At 45.0% G+C, this 18,749-nt stretch overlaps 2 protein-coding genes across 4 annotated transcripts in view; one reads left to right on the forward strand and one right to left on the reverse strand.

Moving 5' to 3' along the window:
• On the reverse strand, positions 1-4,694 carry POLR2L (RNA polymerase II, I and III subunit L). The gene is made up of 3 exons (XM_056354239.1): positions 4,555-4,694; positions 4,030-4,131; positions 1-463 (listed from the first exon to the last, which is right to left on the reverse strand). Exons 2-3 carry the CDS (start codon positions 4,122-4,124, stop codon positions 355-357), a joined length of 204 nt encoding a protein of 67 aa, XP_056210214.1. The 5' UTR covers positions 4,125-4,131; positions 4,555-4,694; the 3' UTR covers positions 1-354.
• A 91-nt stretch (positions 4,695-4,785) lies between these two features.
• TSPAN4 (tetraspanin 4) overlaps positions 4,786-18,749 on the forward strand; it is a 436,281-nt gene continuing 422,317 nt past the window's right edge. For all 3 annotated transcript variants that reach the window (XM_056354234.1, XM_056354235.1, XM_056354236.1), the window contains exon 1: positions 4,786-4,922. The gene's annotated coding sequence lies outside the window, so the exon portion shown is untranslated. The remainder of the gene's footprint in view (positions 4,923-18,749) is intronic.

The following is an 18,749-nucleotide window of genomic DNA, read 5'->3' on the forward strand; positions in this document are numbered from 1 at the left end:
TACAGGGAAAGACCTCCTTTATTTCAACATTTTTATGGAATATAATAAATTTTCTACATGAAAAGCATTTATTTTTGCTGGCAGAAGCATCTAAAAGTTCACAAAGCTCCAAACAAATTTAAAAAGAAGCATCCAAACTTTTAATTTAATCTTCAAATCTTGGTTAAGCAGACTTCATCCTTCCTTTGTTTCCTTGAAAGAGGTTAGTGGCTGGGAGCAGTATTTTCTCCAGAAGGCAAACATCTCTCAGCGGTTGCACTACAGGTGGCTTTCATCCTTTACTGCCTGAAGACCAGTTTCAAGTAGAATTAGAGATACGTTCCACATGGCTTGCAGCATGGTACTTTTTAAATCTTATTTCTCCAGGGGTGCATAATTCAAAAGCTTCTCAATCAGATCCACATGGGCTAGAAGCATTCTGCGGCAGCAGTATCTCTTCAAACCAAGGGCATCCAGGGCATCTCTATTAATGAACAAGAACAATAATGAAAAAAAAAAAAAAAAAAAAAGGATGAAGTGAGTCAGAACCACTAAGCAACACACTGATTACTTCGAGCTTAATCAGAGACAAAAACTTGCTTGCAGTTCAAACGAAGAAACCAAAATTTAGCATGTGCTGTTAATGTTCTTTTCTGTTTACTGCTGTTGACAGTGTGTTTGCCTGTTCTCTGGCCTGCAGGAGCACAAGATCTTCTGCTGAAGGTGGTGCCCAGCTGACACAACTACCAAACTTTCTGAGGTAAGTCTGCAGAAGTCCCACCCATAGGAACAGAACCATAACAGACTAACTCTTATGAATTTCCTCTTCCGAACTACGTGACTCGTGAGGGTAGTTCCTTTCATTTGGTCATGAAACAGCAAGGTTAAATGAGATGCAAGCCTTTTGGTTTTGGAAATAAATTTTTTGTCTTCCCAGCTGGAGAGACTTGAAATATGGTACATTTCTAACCTCACTTACTTAGTTACAGTAACTGTCTTCCTTTTACAAACACCAGTCTGTAGAAAAGAAAGGAGCTGAGCTGATTTGGTTAAAGATAGATCTGATCAATCAAGAGTAGCAACAGGAACACAGTTCTGAAACATGGGAAGTAATTTCCACTCTTAAAATCCTGGACAGTCCGTAATTACTGGTGCTGGCTACAGTTCCTGTTAGTTGTATGGTAGAAGACAGCACGAAGGCACTAGACAGTCTCTTGACTCAGGAATAAGGAATAACATCTCTAAGCACCATTATAACATGCTTCTGTAAACTGAGGGTGATACCTGCCTACTTCACAAGATAAATGTGTGATCTAACCGATGATAAAAGGGTGAGAGATATACAGAAACTAAAATAACTACCCCACATACGGACGGGATGCTAACTCTGAGGAAGGCTAAAATCCTTTCCAGCTCCAATGTAAGGCAGCATTCAGTTATACAACCTGTTCCCCACAAATACACAAATAAGGATCTGCAGACTGCTCAACAAGAAATTTGTAGTTTACAGTCTTTCCACTTAATTCCTTCTGAGTGACTACTCGAGATTCTTATGGTTGGGTAGAGAACGTATGAGTCACCCTCGCCTAAACCACTGTATCCATCTCCTATGGCTATCACTATCAGAGCTCTCACAGGTAAGTGACACTATCCAAGCTCTTCAGCACCAACCTATTAGCCATAGAGCCAGTCTGACACTCCTTCAAAATTTGACATTCATGAAATACGACTGATCTCAGGTCTCTAGATCTATATGATGCCATACAACAACCCAGCATTTGCTTAAAACACAAGTAATTTCCTGAAACCTGTAATTCTGCTGTAGGAAGAAGCTGACAGATACTTTTCTAAAGTGCAAATGACTGAAAGGAAGCCTCTGCAAAGCTGGACTTGTTTGGTGTCAAGTAGTGCAGTCTGACTGCATGGAGTCAAACTCCAGCAGCTTCTCTGGTGATGTCAGTTAGTCCTTGTACCTATCAACAGTTCTTCAAGGGCTTAAATAGCAGGGCTATTTATTTTAGGGCTAGCACTTGCAAAAGTTAAAAGTATATGAATGTGTATTTTTTAAAAAAGAATGTTTATAAATAATATCACATGGTATCTAAACTTTCCAAAACACTTGAGAACAAAAGCATCTAATGTCTGTGGATAGTATAAGTTTTAAGGGCTATCTGAAAAGTTCTGAACTTTCAAATGCAGTTATCAGAGATGCAAAATACTAACATTAATCACAACTTTAGAATTCATACTATACATTTCTGCTAAAACAACTTCAATTGTATTTCCTTTTTCCTCCAGCTTCCAAGGACTTGTGGAAAGAGAGCAGTTTTAAGGGACAAACATAAAGGTGTGGGTCTTTTTAACCACAAATTGTTTAGACGAGTTTCTCCCATTTTGTCCACCCATTTCTTAAGCCACCATTAACAGTGATTCTGACACTAGCCTGTAAGATTTTTAACTGTTCCATATCTGTAAACTCTGCTTTTGATCTTATCTTACAATACCATAACTGCATTACTTTGATCAGGCATCCCAGAATCACAACAGTGACCACAGCAATTGTTTTCAAGTGAGCATTTGTCAATAACAATGTACATCTTCCTGTTACATTCAAAAGCAGGGGAATAATGAAGACAGGAAAAATACTGAAATGTAATACTTGGAAAGTAAGTCAGAAGTGCTACCAGAATACCTCTGATGAAATTTCAGTATTAGTGATAAATGATTAGCAACCCGTATTATTTTAAAGATTTTAACCTCATAAATGAAAGAAAAATTATTTGGTTTTTTTGTCAGAACTTTCCAAATACCTTTAGCTTAGCAGCTGCGGTATTCTACTCAACTATGTTTTACAGGTTCTGGCATGTAAATGCACTCTAAAACGGCTACTCACAGAAATAATGAGATTTAGGAGAAGTACTGAATGATTTTCACTGGACAGTTTTTAAAGAAACTGATAACATGGTGGCGGGACAGGGCATCTTTCCCCTGCAAACTCCACACCAACAGTGAGAAGCACAGAGAGTAATCCCAACTGCCTACAAGTTTAGATGAACCTCAAAACCCAAAGCCTTCCTTTTCTGTTTGTTCTGTGCTCCACTGTTCAACATTTGACAAAACAGTATCCTAAACCATAAGAATGTTTTCAGATTTACTCTAGATAAAAAAGCAGTGAAATCTGTGTTGTTAATGTACATTCTTCCGATAGGTTTTTAAATGGACTTATATCTATGAACTATTAGTAACCCTAACCATTTGAATGCAAAGCAAATACTCTTTTCTTTCTACTTAATAGTTTCAGCATCACTTTGGGAAGTCTCAGACTTCTAACATTTCTTCAAGTGGCAAAGATCTGTGGGTTGTTTTTCCCTTCCATACTTAAATTGGATGACAACGTAAATATTTCTCAAAAGTCACCTTCTCAAACCCTTCTGAAGTAGTCCCACCACAGCCAGAACCTCCTTGAACTATTAAAAGACAATTCTGGCTACGCAAAGCATGCATAACCCTCTTAAAATAGACTTGTTAGGACTACCAGTCAGTTATCTAGAGCCATTAAACTTCCCCTTCCCCCCAGCAAAGCAGTGCTTTCAAATAAGGTTAGCAATTCTGGGCAGCGAACATGAAATGCTTTTCGGAAAACCTAAAAGGGGTATACATTGTTAACAACGGCAGTTACTTTTTACACTTGTAACTTTTTCTTTCTCTACCCTTTGAAAAACCCACATTAGCATAAAAGTTGACAGTACTGTTTGTTTCTTTCCTTCCCGTCCCATACAGAGTTAAATATTTGAGACTGTTTTGGGTATAAAGGTTACGACTTGGCAACTTCCATACTCCTACCCAGAAAGATTCGGTAGGGAATCACGCAGTATTTCCTTATCCATTATAATTTCTAATCTCTGGTTACATAGTTCGCCTCAGAATGTACCTGTGGTTTTTAGCCTGGGCACAGCTAGTTCCTAGAGCTGTGATGCTGCACTTAATTATCTTACACGCTGTACAATTCCATCTAAAACCTGAGTGAAAGGACACACAAGTAATACCCACCCTTCTGTGTATTCTGCTTGCAGAAGGCCCAGGTAGGCTTCCCACTTGTTCCCAACTATTTTGCCGCACGTGAAACATCTGACTGGGATGATCATTTCTGCACTGTAACATTAAAAACCAACAGTATCGCACAAGGCAAAGTGAACAAACACCGCGCTCACGGAGCGCCACGAGAAGCCCGGCCCCCCCTCGGGCCGCACGGCAGCGAGGGACGGGCCCCCGGCTGGGCCGCGGCCCGGGTGGCGCCTTCCCCCGGGGCCGGGGCAGCGGGGCCCAGCGGAACCACAGGCCGGGCACTGTGCGCCCGGGCGGGCCCGCGGGGGGTCACACTGCCCGCGGCCTGCAAACGGACGGGCCTGGTGGCCGCGGGGCCGGGGAGCCCGCGGCAGGGGCCGGGGCCGAGGCCGAGGCCTCGCTCACGGGCCAGGCCTCCCCGGAGGAAGGCGGCCCCGGCCCTCCTGCCGGCTCCTCGCCGCCGTGCCGGGGCAGCTCCCGCGGGGCCGCGGCCCCTCAGGCGATTCCTACCGTAACGGCTCCTCCGCGCTGCCGTGACGGCCACCGGGTCGCTACCAGTGGGGGAGGCGGGGGGGGAAGGCGCCCCAGTCCCCCCCCCGCTCCTACGCAGGCGGCGGGGTGGTAGCGGCCAGGCGTACGGCGTCCCGCGCGGCTCAAGAGAGCGCGGGCGGGGCGGGTTGGGTTCGCGTTTCGCGTGCGGCGCGCTGAGTGGCAGCTGGGGCGCCGGGAGCGCGGAGCGGCGGCACCGGCGGCGGGAGCGACCGAGCGCGGCGCCCGCCCCTGCTCCTCCTTCTCCTCCCTCGTTCCCCGGCGGGTGGGCACTTGTTGCACTGCGAGAGGGGCTTCTGCAGCGACGAGACTCCTCACCCCACCCTGAGGTACCGCAGCCGTCCGGGGCGGGAAGCGCAACTGGTGGTTGCAGCCCAGCAGCCGCCGAGCGCTGCCCGGCGGGGAGCGCTGCGAGACGGAGCCGGGGCGCCCCGCAGCAGCCCGCCCGCCAGCCCGCTCCCTCAGGGGAGCCGGTGCAGGTGGCGCCCGCGGTCAGGGAGCCGGTGCCCGCGGCGGGCAGAGTCCCGCGCCGCGCCTGAGGGGTGGCTGGGCGGACGTGAGGCGGGGATGGGGAACCCCCCCCGGGGCTGGGGGACGCCGGCGGGCGGCTCGCTCCGCGGTTCCCGTCCTCACAGCTCTGAGGGATCGACGCGCCCGCGCCCGGGGCTTCTGTCCGCGCTCGGCGGCGGGAGCGGCTGCCGCCCGCCCTGAGGGGTGGTTATTATCGTTCTTATTAATTATTTATTTATCTATTTATTTTACCCCCTCCCACGTCGTTCCGCACAGCCCGGACAGCGTTTATTCCTTTAGAATGCGAACTCGAATCCCAGCCGAGTTGTGGGCGCTCTCTTGGCTGCCGAGAGTTTTTTTTTTTTTTTTATTATTTATTAAAAAAAAAAAAAACACAACTCTGGGGTTAGGTTGGATTTGAAGCTGTGCTACTTAATTTCTAACCTTGCTCTTGCCTTGCCGTGACCCCTGCACGGCTGCCGTGACACTGGAGCGGTTGAACGGTCCGTGTCCCGCCCCGGCCGTTCCCCGCTGCCCCCGGGGTGCTGCCCGCCCCAGCAGCATCGATCTCCCCGGTACCTGAGGGACGGGGGATGCTCCCCTGGCTCGGGAGGCGATCAACCGATTATATGGGGTGCCCCTGAGCCAGGGAGGTTTGGGAGCAGAGGATAACACATCTTGAAACTATAGGCTTGTATCCCGTTAACCTGAGGCCGGGGGAAGCGTTAGGCATAGGCTGTGTGCATCCAGCAAAGGGAATCGTGCTGTGATGGCTATGAACTTCAGGGACAGATGCTGCTTTTCTGGAGGCTCTGGGGTGAAGCATTAGTCTGAACACTGTCAGTCCCTACTGTTCTCTTGTTATGACGCTAGGATTATGCTAATTGTCCTTGGGCAGAGCAGAAATTCTCCAAGTGTTTTATTTTCCTGCTAAAGTATCTGTGAGTTGATACAGTGCACAGTGCAGAGCCATTACTGTCAGACATATAAATAATTGTGTCTTAATGCACAGCTTATGTTAATATGTCTTTCGTGACTATTTTTTGAACGACTGGATTATTGACCCTCTGCACAGAAATGCCAGACTTCGCTTGAACTGTAAAAGAGCAAATAGTTTTGTTTCAACAAATAAGGGTTTGAGGCTGTTTGAAAGCATTTTTACAATTCTGATCGCTAGTGAAAAGACAGTAATTTTTGCAGTCCCAGGAACAATTATACACAGTTGTGAGGGGAGCAAATTGACTTGGCTTGGAGGGTAGATGAACCTCCTGCGATCTCTAGATTATCATCATTATTGTTATTGTAGGCCAGTGGGAGCCAAACTGTGCATTTTCTTTTTCTCCTTTGATTTCTTTTTTTGGGGGGGGTGGGGTGGGGTTTTGAGAATGTGGAGACTGTGATTTGATGCATTTTCAGCACCAGGGCTCCAAAGTAATTTTCTTACTGAATTGTGCGGTGAAAAGCATTTGTGTTTAGAGATGGAAGTTTGCAATTGGAAGTGAGAAAGAGGGGCTGTCACAGGGGCTTCATGGCAGAGACACATCATTAGATGTAGGTTAGCATCACAGAGCTGTCTTGTGGAAATGTGCTTGCTTATTTCTTGAAAACAAAACTAAATTTTAACTTTCAGACCTAGTCCTCTTATCTGACTTTGCTTAGCATCTTTTTTTCAAAGAAAAGTTTACTTCGCTTGTCCTCACAATATTACTTTAACTTTGTTATGTCTCTTCTGGATAACCTGCTTTGGCTGGGTGATGGGCTTAATGAACTAATAGGTCTTTTATGGCTGTAGCTTCTTTGATCCTAGAAAATGTAAGGATTTTTATGATCTGTGACCTGGAGAGACTGCTACATACTAAGAACATTCCCTGCTCAACTTCATGTATCCCTTGCTTAATCTGTCCCTTTGCCAAGCTACAGAAGTCTCTTTAAAAGAGTTGGGGGCTGTGTGTGTGGGGATATGCGCACATGTGACTGTTAAGAATCAGTGAGTGTTTTATGGGCTGTAGCTTGTGTTGGTTAGGGTGAGCCTGCAGAGTGGGCCACTTGTGGCATGCCACTTTTCAGCTCTTTCAGGTGAGCTGGGTACTGCTGACACTCAGCTGTTGCAGTTTAGTAATTAGTCAGATTTGGTCTCCTCAACTCCTCTTCTGAAGAGGACTGGAAGAATTGGAGAATTAGATCTGTTTAAGCATCCTTTGAAGAGGAATTGCAAGAATCGGTCCTATCTCCTAGAACTGCATGGGTTTTTCTCGCGGTAGGTTCTTGTACCATTTCTGGCCTCTTGCCACTTTCAGCAAGCAGCAGTCCCCAAACTGCTGATCCTTTGGGCCTGTGGGCAGCCTGGTGGTCAGCAAACGCATCAGAGTGCTCCTCAGCTTTGAGCAGAAGAGGGTTCCCTAGAACTAATCACATTTGAAGTAAGTTTGAGAATTGTGGACTGCTTTTCTGGTGTGCTTCTGGAGCAGCTTGTGTCATGTAAGCTTTTGCTGTGGGGCATTGCAGATAATATATCCCACTTCCCGGTTAATGTGGTGCAGGGCTGCTTCCTGTGATCTGAACAACTTTGGAAAGCTGACAGTGTTCTGTCCCACCGTCGCTGTTGGGTTGAGGCTTGTTCTTGGCATTTTTTTGTGTGGATTTAGACCACATGCAGCTAGGTGTGACTGTTCTATGGCATTGTTAGTGATGACTGCTGAAATCCTAGATTAGTGACTAAGGAGTAGATCCAGCTTCCTATTCTCCCATCCACAAAATGTAATGGAAAATATTGCTGCTTGTTTAAAAAAAAAACAACCAACAAAAACCACCAGAAAAAGTCAGTTAACTGACCTGACTGACTGAACTACTCTTAAAATACTTTTATAGCTTGAGTGGCTGTATGACCTCCTGCAGCTCATGTTGGCAGATTGTGTCTTTTGTGACCTTGTCCCTGTAATTAGGGCTGTAGAAAGGAGCCGTGGGATCTCTGCATTTGTACTGGTAGCGTGAGAAACCAGTGGCTGAGGTTGTTGTTTTTTTTTTTTTTTTTTACTTTGTGGGTTACAGCAGGTCAAGTTTAGGTGTGCACCCTCACGAGTCTGGGGTCTTCACCTTTCACTACTTTTTATCTGCTGTGGTCGTTTGCCTTCTTCGGACTGCAAACATGGAGAATAGCCAGAACTGAAGACTTGGGTATTCTAAAATCTGATTTGCCAGTTGCGTTCAAGGATTGTGAATTGTTATTTAAATTCAGGACTTCTTAGGAGAGCTTTTCAGTGAAGGATTGTTTCAGTACTAGTGATTGTGACTTGCAGCTTTCTACAAACCTGTGGGTAGCCCTGTTGGCTCTGTGTGGAGTTAAAAGTTGTTTCCTATTGCTTCCTGTGGTCGTTTAGAGAAAGAATGTTACCAGTTTTCAAGCCATCTCTGACTAACACCTCACAATCCTGTGCATGATTGGAAAAGTTCATGGTACTGTAGTCAGTGTTGTACTCCTTGGATCTCAACAGAGCTAGAGAGAGAAGAACCCTAAGAGAGAAAGGCTTGCATGAATCTCAAAATGAGTGATTAAACAGGACATTAGCCAGGAACTGAAATGTGACATGGAAACATTAAGAAATAAATATGTAGCAGTAGAGAGCCAGAGTGAGAGGGGAAGATAAAACAACCACCATGCCCCACACTCCATGTGCAAGACAAATCTTGGCTATTGTTTTCTCAGGCAAATTTGCCACTCCAGGTTTATTAAATCCTGCAGATTTACTGTTGGGCTTTCTCTAGTCCTGCCTGGTTAACTACTCAGAAGTGTGTCATTATCCCGTTCCACACAAGGGAAAGAAAAGTGGCTTTCTAGTTAGCTAGCATGACTTTGGAAGGACTTCCCTCCTTTCCCTCTAAAGCTTGTAGGAGCAAAGACTAAGCTGGAACCTTGTTTCCTTTCCTCTTGATTTTTTTTTTTTTTTTTTGTGGGGGTGGCTTTCTGCCCCATTATGTGCCTCCCCCCCCCCCCCCCCCCCCCCCCCCCCAACTGGATGTAGCTTTACATGTGATGGTAGGGAGGTGGAGAAAGCCAAGAAAGAGAGGCAAGGACAATGGAAGGAGGAAAGACTTGTCTAATTCTGTAGAGCTCTGTGTTGTTTAGTTGCCCTGCATGCTATTTAATAGCTGCTCAGGCCGCTGGATTTAGCGAAACAAATACAGAAGCTGCTAAACCAGTAGAAATGAAGAGAAACCTCTCTAAGCTGGGGATGTGACTGCAGCTTCACTGTAATACCAGACAAGCCTGATGCTGCTGATTTCATTAAAAGCAACATTTGGGGCCTCAAAGCAGGGTTTAATACTTGCTATATATTTTTTAAATATGCTGACCTTATCTGGTAAGCCTGTAATATTTGTTGCAATGAAGAGCAGCTGCTGCATAAATACATATAATATCAGTTGCCAATTCTGAAAGCTGTGCTGAGACTGTGACTTGTTTGAAGTGGGGTTGCTATTAAAAGGCAGGTGGCAGGATGTTTATTTTACACCTTGTTAATTGCTTGTTTTTCCTGCTGTAATTGGCTTCCTAATGGGGGCAGAATGCACTTGGTTTTGCACACAAAGCTTCATTAGTGACAACCGATGGAAAGGATTCAGAGGGTGGGATTTATATGAAATTATATATATATTGAGTAACAGATGTCTCTGCTAAATAGAGTGTTCGAGGAAGTCCCATAGATGTGTCTAAAAATGCAAGTGTTTTCCCATAAAGCTATTTAAGGTGTCTTTGTGTTAGATGTAAAGATCGCTGCCTATTGCTTGAAAAGAGGGCAGAGGCTTTATCTTGCTATTTCTGTGGGGCAGAGACTTTGTTCTGTTTCTCTGGACAGCAGTTAGGATGCTGGGTAGTGTGTATATGCATTTATAAAGATAGTTCTGATCTCTGTGGCATATCTAGCGGTTGCCTGTGCTAACAAACTGGGAGTGGATGGTGAGCTGTGGTGGTGTGTGTTTTTTTTTTTTTTTTAAAGATTTATGGAGCCTTCCCTGCTGCTTGTGTATGTTAGTGCTATTTCAGGTGTCCTCCCACTTGCACTGGGTAGGACATAGCTACAGAGAAGTATAGCTGGACCATCTGTAGTTTCAGAGTGATCCTAGTTGCGCTTAGAAGTGAGAGGTGAGGTGTTCTGGCTTCGGGGGGTGGGTGCTCCACAAAGGCAGTTCTTATTTTAATAATGACTTTTGGTTTTATGTGGTGTAAGAGACTGGTTGAAGAATTGTCCATTGATGGTCATCACGATGATAATCAGACACCACTGTATCTGATGCAGTGAACAGAGTTTTGCACTGTTCAGTTTGATGTGCTGTTGTTCCTGTAGAGGTAGCTGTAGGTGGCAGGTGAGCGTAGTTTTGTGTGTGTGTGTAAATGTATATGAAATTAACAATGAAAAGATAGCCTTTTGTGGAGATGGCTTGTCATCCTTGCATCTTTTAACTTCCCTACACCTCCTCTCCCCTCTTCTTTTTAGCACTGAGATGGGATTGAAAAAAAACACTGGTCTACTCCCTCACTTCTCTGCTTCTTTACATGTCAGCATTTAACTAGTTTAGGACTGGTTTTATCTGTCATGTTTGTTTTCAGTAAGATCACTTCAAGGCAAAAGTATAATGTTTGCCAGTCTTGGGTTGACATATTTTATAAGAAAAAACCTTTATTGCATGCATATATCATGGCCTAATTGACTGTTTAATTTTTTTTTTTTTGGGGGGTGGTGGTGGTGGTGGTGGCAGAAGTGGTATCCTGAGGCAGCATTTTAATTGGAAAGATCACAGGATCTGCCCATCAGTTCTGCTCTTCCATGGAAATGTCCTCAGATGACAGAATAATCCCCTTTCTTGGGATAATACTTCTCATTTCAGCAGAAATTTTCCTTCCAGAGTAAAGGATGGACTGTGAAGCTGAAGTGAGACAAGGACTTGTCAGTTGTTAATGCTTGAATGGAAGAGCCCCAAGTTGTTGTTCTTCCGTGGTGAAACCACTATGTGCATTCCCATTGCGCTCATGGCAGTGCTTTTGTCTCTGGTGTACTTCCTGTCTTTGGCTGAGAATTTTTTTTCTCTGGGTGTATGAGCAGGTCATCTTCTGTCAAGATTTATCTCTATTTAAAGAGACTGCAGCAAGCCAGTCCTCTTGTAGTAGTTTGCCCTGGCATCTATGAGTCTCTGAACTCCAGGGAAAAGGAATGGGGGATTTTCTAACTTAGTTTTGAAATCTTATCTCTGAAGATCTTACAAGTGATGATGGATGCATTAGGAACAAAGAACTAAAGAGCAGGCTCTGCTGAAGGCTATCCTTTGGGCCTTTTGGGGATGTGTATGTCTGTGTTTGAGCTTGGTGCCTGGGCTTTTCCTTCCATCTGTCTTCTGGCTGGTTTTGTGTCTTGCAAGCTTTCATGGGAGTGGGAATAAAAGGTGGTTGTTTTAAGCAGGAGCAAAGATCCATCTTGCTGAGTAGTTAGTCTCTGACAGTGGCCAGGAGTGGCTATTTAAGGAAAGCAGGTAAGCCTGAAGCAAGACTGTGGTAGTAATACAGTGGGATGCCTGCAGTTTCTTTCATGGAAGTCTGTAATTGTAGCCTTGTTCCAGAACTGACCAGGTAGGGAAGAAAATGTAGTTTTTCCTGATAAAACCCATTTATCTAGCTTAGGCATGTCAGCCTGTTGTGTCCATATTCAGGTGCTGTGTGGAAGCTGGATGTCCTAAACCAGCTCTGAAGCTGCCCCTGCTGTGTGCTACATCCTGGTGAAAAACAGCTGTTTCTGGAAAATTCCCAGTGTTTGGGGCCTCCAGCTTGGATGTGGGGAGGAGGAAGAGTCAATGCACAGAATATCATGTTATCGCTCAGATGAGTGGGCTGCAATGCACCTATCGTTGTGCCATCCACAGGGAATGTTCCACTGCTTTGTTTATTGAGCTGCTGTTTTTAAAATTAAAAACAGCCAAATGTTTCATAAAATATTAAGAGGCACTGCTTTAGCGTGTCTCATCAGATTAAGTATGTCACATTGTCTGTCCTTAGGGTGATGAAGCCAATCAGCTTGGCTGTTCTCTCACCTTAAGGATGCATTAAGGTGACATGCTTCATCTCACAAGGGATGCTGAAGCTATCACACTGCAGAACTGGTAACTGTAGGGGTCCTGCACTTTAACTGTGGGTACTCAAATGAAATTCTGCAGAAGCAATAGTTTGCTTTGTTACGAGTGAATTCGTTTTTTGTTAGAGAAGTGCTTTTTGAAAAAAAAAATCGAGGTAATACAGTGGTAGACACATGCACAGTGTCTGCTCTGCAGGAAAGAAAGGAATTATGGCATGTTTTGTATGAAAGACCCAGAACTTTTACATTTCAGTGGGTAAAGGGGAAGAAGCCTCTAAATTCCTCGAACATTCTTTGTGGGTATGGATTTTAAAGCAGTATTGCTTGCAGGTGAATTTTTTTCATTCAAGAGCCAGTTCTGGCTTTTTAAACATGACACAGTGTCACTGGAGTAGCAGAGGGCTGGGAAACTGGGGGTGTGGTAGCCCCAGGACTGGAAAGCTGAGGGAGGCTCTCCAGCTTGCTGCAGAGAAGCCCGAAGGCCTGCACGCTGGTGAAACATTGTATGTTGGAGCTGGGACTGAGCTGTGGAGAGCTAGGTTTCACTGGGATTTCTGCCATCTCTTGCCTCCACCTGGCAGTTCTAGCACTCTTCAGCATGTGTACAGTACTTGGGAATGCTGCAACATACCAGGTTAAATAGTCACAAAGTTTTAATAAACTCAAGATACAAGACTGGATTGGCTTCTGAATGTCCTGGTTGTTCTTGCTTGTGTTGCCTCTTTAAACTCAGTAAGTAATGGCACAGGTGGCATATTACTTACTCTTGTGTTCCCACTGCACACAGCTAAATCACACACACGTGCGCACCAGGGAGCAGTTTTTCAGGAGTCTGTTCTGAAGGGCAGCAGTTCCTTTGTGTGATCTGATATGCTGCTGCTGCTGCTTTGCTTGGTGATGGTGTGAGGGAATAATAAAGTAAAGCCTTCAATCATATGACCTGATCTGGGTGGGTTGTCTGTAGTGATTGATACGTCCACTCAGAACAATAAGCTGCTTGAGCTGTGCCCAGGGACTGGTGAGTTTGGTTGGGGTTTTGCATTTGTTTTTGGCCTAAGTAAAAAGAACAGTGAGATCAAGGTTGCAGTTTTGTTTGCAGCTTGCCTTCAGATCCCTGCCTGATCTAAAATGGTACTTCACTGTATATACCTCTGCTCTCCCCAAAGCTATCTGGAGGGCATTTTTCCCATCTCCTCTAGGATATGCTGAGTATTTTGAGAACCCCCACGTTATTTTGATTCCTTAAATTAGCTCTTCCAAGTGGGCATGAAACAAATACATCTTTCCACCTTTTCATCCTTGCACCCCACTGGCCTGACGAGCAGCATGCTGAGCAAACAGACATGGGTTCTCTTCCCTAGGATGTCCCCCCAGCCAGGGATTTTTCCCACAGGCCTCTTGTATGACCTTGTCAAGCCGCTTCACTTCTTTTCTTGATTTATGACGTTTGCCATACTCAGTAGAGAAGCTAGAAAGCCGAATATTAAGAACACGCTTGTAGTCTGTGAAAGACAGCTTTTTCTGTTTGCGTGAAGAAACCTCTGAAGATGAATGTGTGTGTGTGGCTGCTTCTTAGCTCTGTAAATAACTGAATTGTGCAGTGGTTTATCTGTAACGTGGATGAATGTTAGCCATGAGCCGTGTTACACAAAGGATGCCACCTGTCTGCATCTGGGCCAGAGGTGTATTTGGATGTATCTGCACTTCTGCAAAGGAGATGTGTTTTTCTGCTTCTCTGTGGAGATACGTCCCCAGCGTGGGGTCTCAGTTTAAAGCAGAGATGCTCCATCTTCTCAAAATGCATGGTGAACAAATACACTTTTCCCTTTTGTCCTGCAGAACAAAATGGTATGTGGGTAAAGGAATGGCTTTCCCCCGAGCATATGTGCAGGTGCTTTATGGATTGAGGAAGGGTTTGTGGAGCATGGAAGAGCTATTGCTGCTGTAGAGAAGTGCCAGTTTGATGCTGTTTTTCAAGCATTCCTAGCTTCAGCCACAGTGGTAGTAGGCTAGGGTTGTGCTGCAGTGGCCCTGACGGTACTGCTACTGCCGCTTAGATGTTCTGCCTTTGTTAAAGTGAATCAGAACATCTGGAGGAAAGGGACTGTGGGATGACTAGGACTTTTCTGTCACATACACAAGAAGATTTCTTACTTGGAGAATGGATAATAGAATCCCTTTACATCAGAAAGCGAGAACTGCCCAGGAGATCCTGCTCCCCTGCTAGAGGTGAGGACACAGAGAGCCACACTCGCATGAAGAGGAGATTTCTTCATCTAGATGCAGTAGTAGGCTTGAGAAGCATTTGTTTCTGAAAGTTGTCTGGGATCTCTTACTGTTCTAGTGGGGTTTTTATGTTCCTTTGCTCTCTATCAGTAAATGACCATTCCATTTTGGCAGTGCCCTGCTGTTTAAATTATGGTTAGGACCAGTTTATTGTGGACCTGTTTAGCATCAGTTTTATTGCTTGCCTGCATTCCTGCTCTGCTGCGGGATCGTCATTGCAGTGCCTTTTGGGTATCCTCTTTGCTGTCAACTGGCTTGACTCCTAGGGCTTGAAAAGCTGTTTTGGGGATCCCTCTGGGAGCCGAAGGGAGTTATTGGAAAGAAGTCAAATTCTCATAAGTTCCTGAGAAAGCTGTCACAAGCCTTGTGGCTGCTGGGTTATTGCCAAGTCCTTTATTCATGGGACCCATTATGAGCCATTGCTAGACAATAATGGTTTCGGGTTCCTTTGTACTGTATTATGAAAGGAGAACCAGTTCTGGGCCATTGTTTTCACCAGTGTAAGAACCCACAAGATCCTCTATCAAAGCATTTACAGCTTAATCAGCCTTGTTTTCTGGCACCTTTTTTTAATTTTGTTTTTTACCCCAGGGTTCTTTTTTCCATGCACCTGGTTGCCCTGTTGCAGGTTCAGTCCTAGCAATGATTAATCCAGACTGCTTTTGCATCCTGTGGCCTTTGGCAACTGAAAGTCCCGTTTACCATGTGCAGTACTGATTCTAAGGGCAAGTGCTGCTGCGGATGAGCCAACTGTCCTCTACTGCTGCCTAAGCTACTTGTGGCTGTGAGGAAAATGGTTTTGATGACCCCTCGTTATGGTATTTCCCTAGTGCACCAACTCTATAGGTGCATACGCACGCACAGAGTGTACATGTTAACCCTGCCTTTGCCTGCTGGTGACTAGTTCTGTTGGGCAGGCTCTTGTATAAGTTGCAGAGTTGGTCTGCCCCTGCATATTCAACCCACATCCTCAAGACATTTGGCATTTTCTTTCCCCTTATATGCCTCTGCAGTGAAAAGGGTGAAAGTTGGAACTAGTTTATTTGCCTCATGAGTTTCCTTTATTTGCTGCTGGCTCGAGGCTTTGTCCTGCTTCATGGTGGACATGGTACAACCGAATTTTGAATAGCTAGTGACGAAGTTTTAATTTCCCATGGGGAGGTTGGTACTCCACCCAAACAGCTTTCATTCTGTGAATGTCTGTCTTAGTGCAATTTTCTGTTTTTAGTTTAGTCCGATTGCCCTACGCTCTAACCACTTAGTAAGAAAATGGGTTGATTAAAAAGTTATCCAGAATAGTATTGAAATGTCAAGAATGCACATTCAAGGTAATTTCAAATACTTAAATTTAAAATGAAATGTGTTGGTGCATTGAAATTGTTTGATACATCTCTCTGTTCAGGACTAAGCTGGGATGGAATCCAAACTAAACCATGCGAGATCCCTGGAGGGAAAAGTGCAATGCAAATTTGGAGGCAGAAAAGTCAGTCTGAGCTTTGGTTTGGCTTTGCCTTTGCAGTCTCTGAATGTGTGCCAGCTATGGATGAACAGCAGTAGGACAAATATTTAGGTGCTGCTGTACAGCCTATGGAAGCTTTTATTCAGTAGTATGCATTATAGGTTTCATACTAGATCTGAAAAATTGTGTTTCTGTCAGAACCCACACCACTTAATTTCAGCACAGTGTTCTGCCAGCCTTGAAACGTGCCTGCATTTGCTTGCAGAGAGCTTGCTTGGATGCAGGGTTTGGTTCCGTCTATTTCTTTTTTTCTTGGCTTGCCCTCTGCAGATACAATAATAATAAAAAGCCCCAGAGAAATCCTCTCCAAAATGTTGCTATTGGAGCTGATATATTGATGATTTCAGCAGTCGTTTAAGTTACTGGTGTTGGGGTTCTTTTGTTGTTGTTTATGTTTTTTAATTTGGCATTTCTCATTTTGATTTGAAGTATTTGAAGATTTACATATGATAGCACTACAATAGAGCTAAGCATTTGGTCAGCTGCACGGATATTGGCAAACAAGTCTGGGGACATGTTTCTGAGCCACAGTTTGGAAGAGCTGGGGTGTAAGGGACTGACTGAAAGCTGGAAGTATTTGGAAAAAAGAAGCTTTGCTGAAATCTGATACTCCAAGCTGCCTTAGTGTTTATAAAGTCTGAAAGGTCAGAGTGGACACAAGAAATTTGAGGGACTAGGGAGGAAGGAAGTCACAGGAGACGCAAAAAGCCGGGCTGGTATTCAGCACCTGTTGAGTGTTAAGTGCACGTGTGTGTGTGTGTGTGTGCAGATGATGAAAGCAGAGTGCAACTGTTAGTAGTTTCTAGATTTACTGTGGAACGGTTTGCATCACCCCAGACACACAGAGTTGCTGCTTGCTAGTCTGGACGTGAATAGTAATAGCTGCCTATGAGCTGTAATGTCAACAAGGATCACTGGAGTGCAATGAATCTGGTACTGTGCACCCAGCGCTCAGCCTGCAGCTTGTGCTGAGTGGCATGGATTGGACTGGGTGTAAGAAGGAGGACATGATGTCAACAGGGTGGGAAGATCTGCTTGTGACTTTGTAAGGCAGACTGCTATGGAAATAGGAGGGAATGGGGAGCTGATAGTCATGAAGCCAAACCGGTTTTATTTTGACATAGCAGTACATGAATGATGGAGAACGAAGGCTGAAAATTCTGACTGTGGATGCTTCAGTTTATCATCAGAAGTCAAAGGTCTCTCTTGAAAGATTTCCTTCTAAGAAAGGACGCGTGTAATATGGATACTGTGTTATGTACATGTGTAAAAACTGCCTTTCACAGTGTCCTGCTGCTGCAGAGTGGATCAGACTGGCTCTCTTTCTCTGCTTATGCCAACGAAAATAAATTGTCCCATCGTAACTTGTGAGGAAAGCAGCGTTCTGTAATCCTGTGTACAAGGCCACCAGCCAACGGTGTCAAAACAAAGCCAGCCCTTCCTGCGGTGTTGGATGCTGCTTCTAGGCAGGGCAGGGAGGCAGCAAAGCTGTCACTTTTGCAACTTTCTTACTCGTGGCTACTGAAAGGGGCTCTTCTCTGAACTGTGAACAATGTGTTTTTCTTGGTGTGGCCCCCCCCCCCCCCCGTTACTTAAGACAGCCCTGTTGCTTCTGTCAGGGAAGGTGCTGTTTTCTTTTGCAGCATTTAGAACAGGAGAAGAGGCATTGCACATATGGTATTTTGTTCCAGACACTTTCTACAGCCCTCCCATTTTATTTCTGATCTGTTTTCTCTTCTTAAGAGCTTCACAGAGCAAAAGATGAGGCTCTAATGACGCAGGAGGAGGGAGAAGGAACCTTCCCTCCTAATTTTTTGCTGCTTATATGTGTCACTGGCAAAGTAGAACATGGGGTAAGCATCAGTGTCTCTGTATGCACAGCGTTGTGGAGCAAGTGCCTCAAATTTGAGTCATATCAGGGATAGATGAAAGGGGATTGCATGGACAGGGCTGAAGGAGGGGCAAATACTGGAAGCTGGAGCTCTGAGCAGCTGAGAGAAGAGGGCTGCAGCTGACCTAGCTCCGTCCCCTACCTGTTTCTTTTCTTGTGATAATTTTTTTGCCAATTCTGATAGCAGAGCACAAGAGCAGATGCAGAGTGTGATGTAAGGGGGCTAGCAGGATCCTGAAAGCTGCCTTCTGCTTGTGAGAAGACCTTGAGCCTTCCAAGCCTGTTTGTGCTCTCTCATTTCACACTTCCCATGTGCTGTTCTCAGTGATCAGCCTTGCCTCCTCTGTTTTCTCAGGTTTATACAGCTGCTGTGTCTGAGTTTTCCTGCAATACTTGGGATGTTTTCCTCACTTCCTCTCAGTATTCAGCGTGTGTATTAGGGTTGGGGGTGTCCTAACGTGAAATCTCCTTGTACTGTTCTCTTTGTCATCAGCCAGAGCGTGTATTCTGAGAACACCTACTGGTTATCAATAACGTTCACCTGTAGGTCAAACTTCTGCTAGAAGAGGGTTTATTTTATGGGATGTGAGAAGTGAGGTGCCCAGCAAGTCAGTGGAAGGAGCTATGGCTCAAATCCAGGTTGTGTTGACATATTGCATCCACTTGGCTAGCCGGTGTCCTGCTTTCATGCCTTTGTTGTTTCTCCACTGCATCTCAGTTGATACTTGGTTGAACACAAGTGAATTACTGTGGTGTTTCAGGGTTACTGGTGCTGCTGCATTTCTGAGCTTTCTGTCAGGAAATGAAACTATTCTGAAGTCTCTTACAGTAGAAT

Source organism: Falco biarmicus, chromosome 10 (assembly GCF_023638135.1).
Source record: "Falco biarmicus isolate bFalBia1 chromosome 10, bFalBia1.pri, whole genome shotgun sequence".
In the NCBI taxonomy this organism is placed as follows: Eukaryota; Metazoa; Chordata; class Aves; order Falconiformes; family Falconidae; genus Falco; species Falco biarmicus.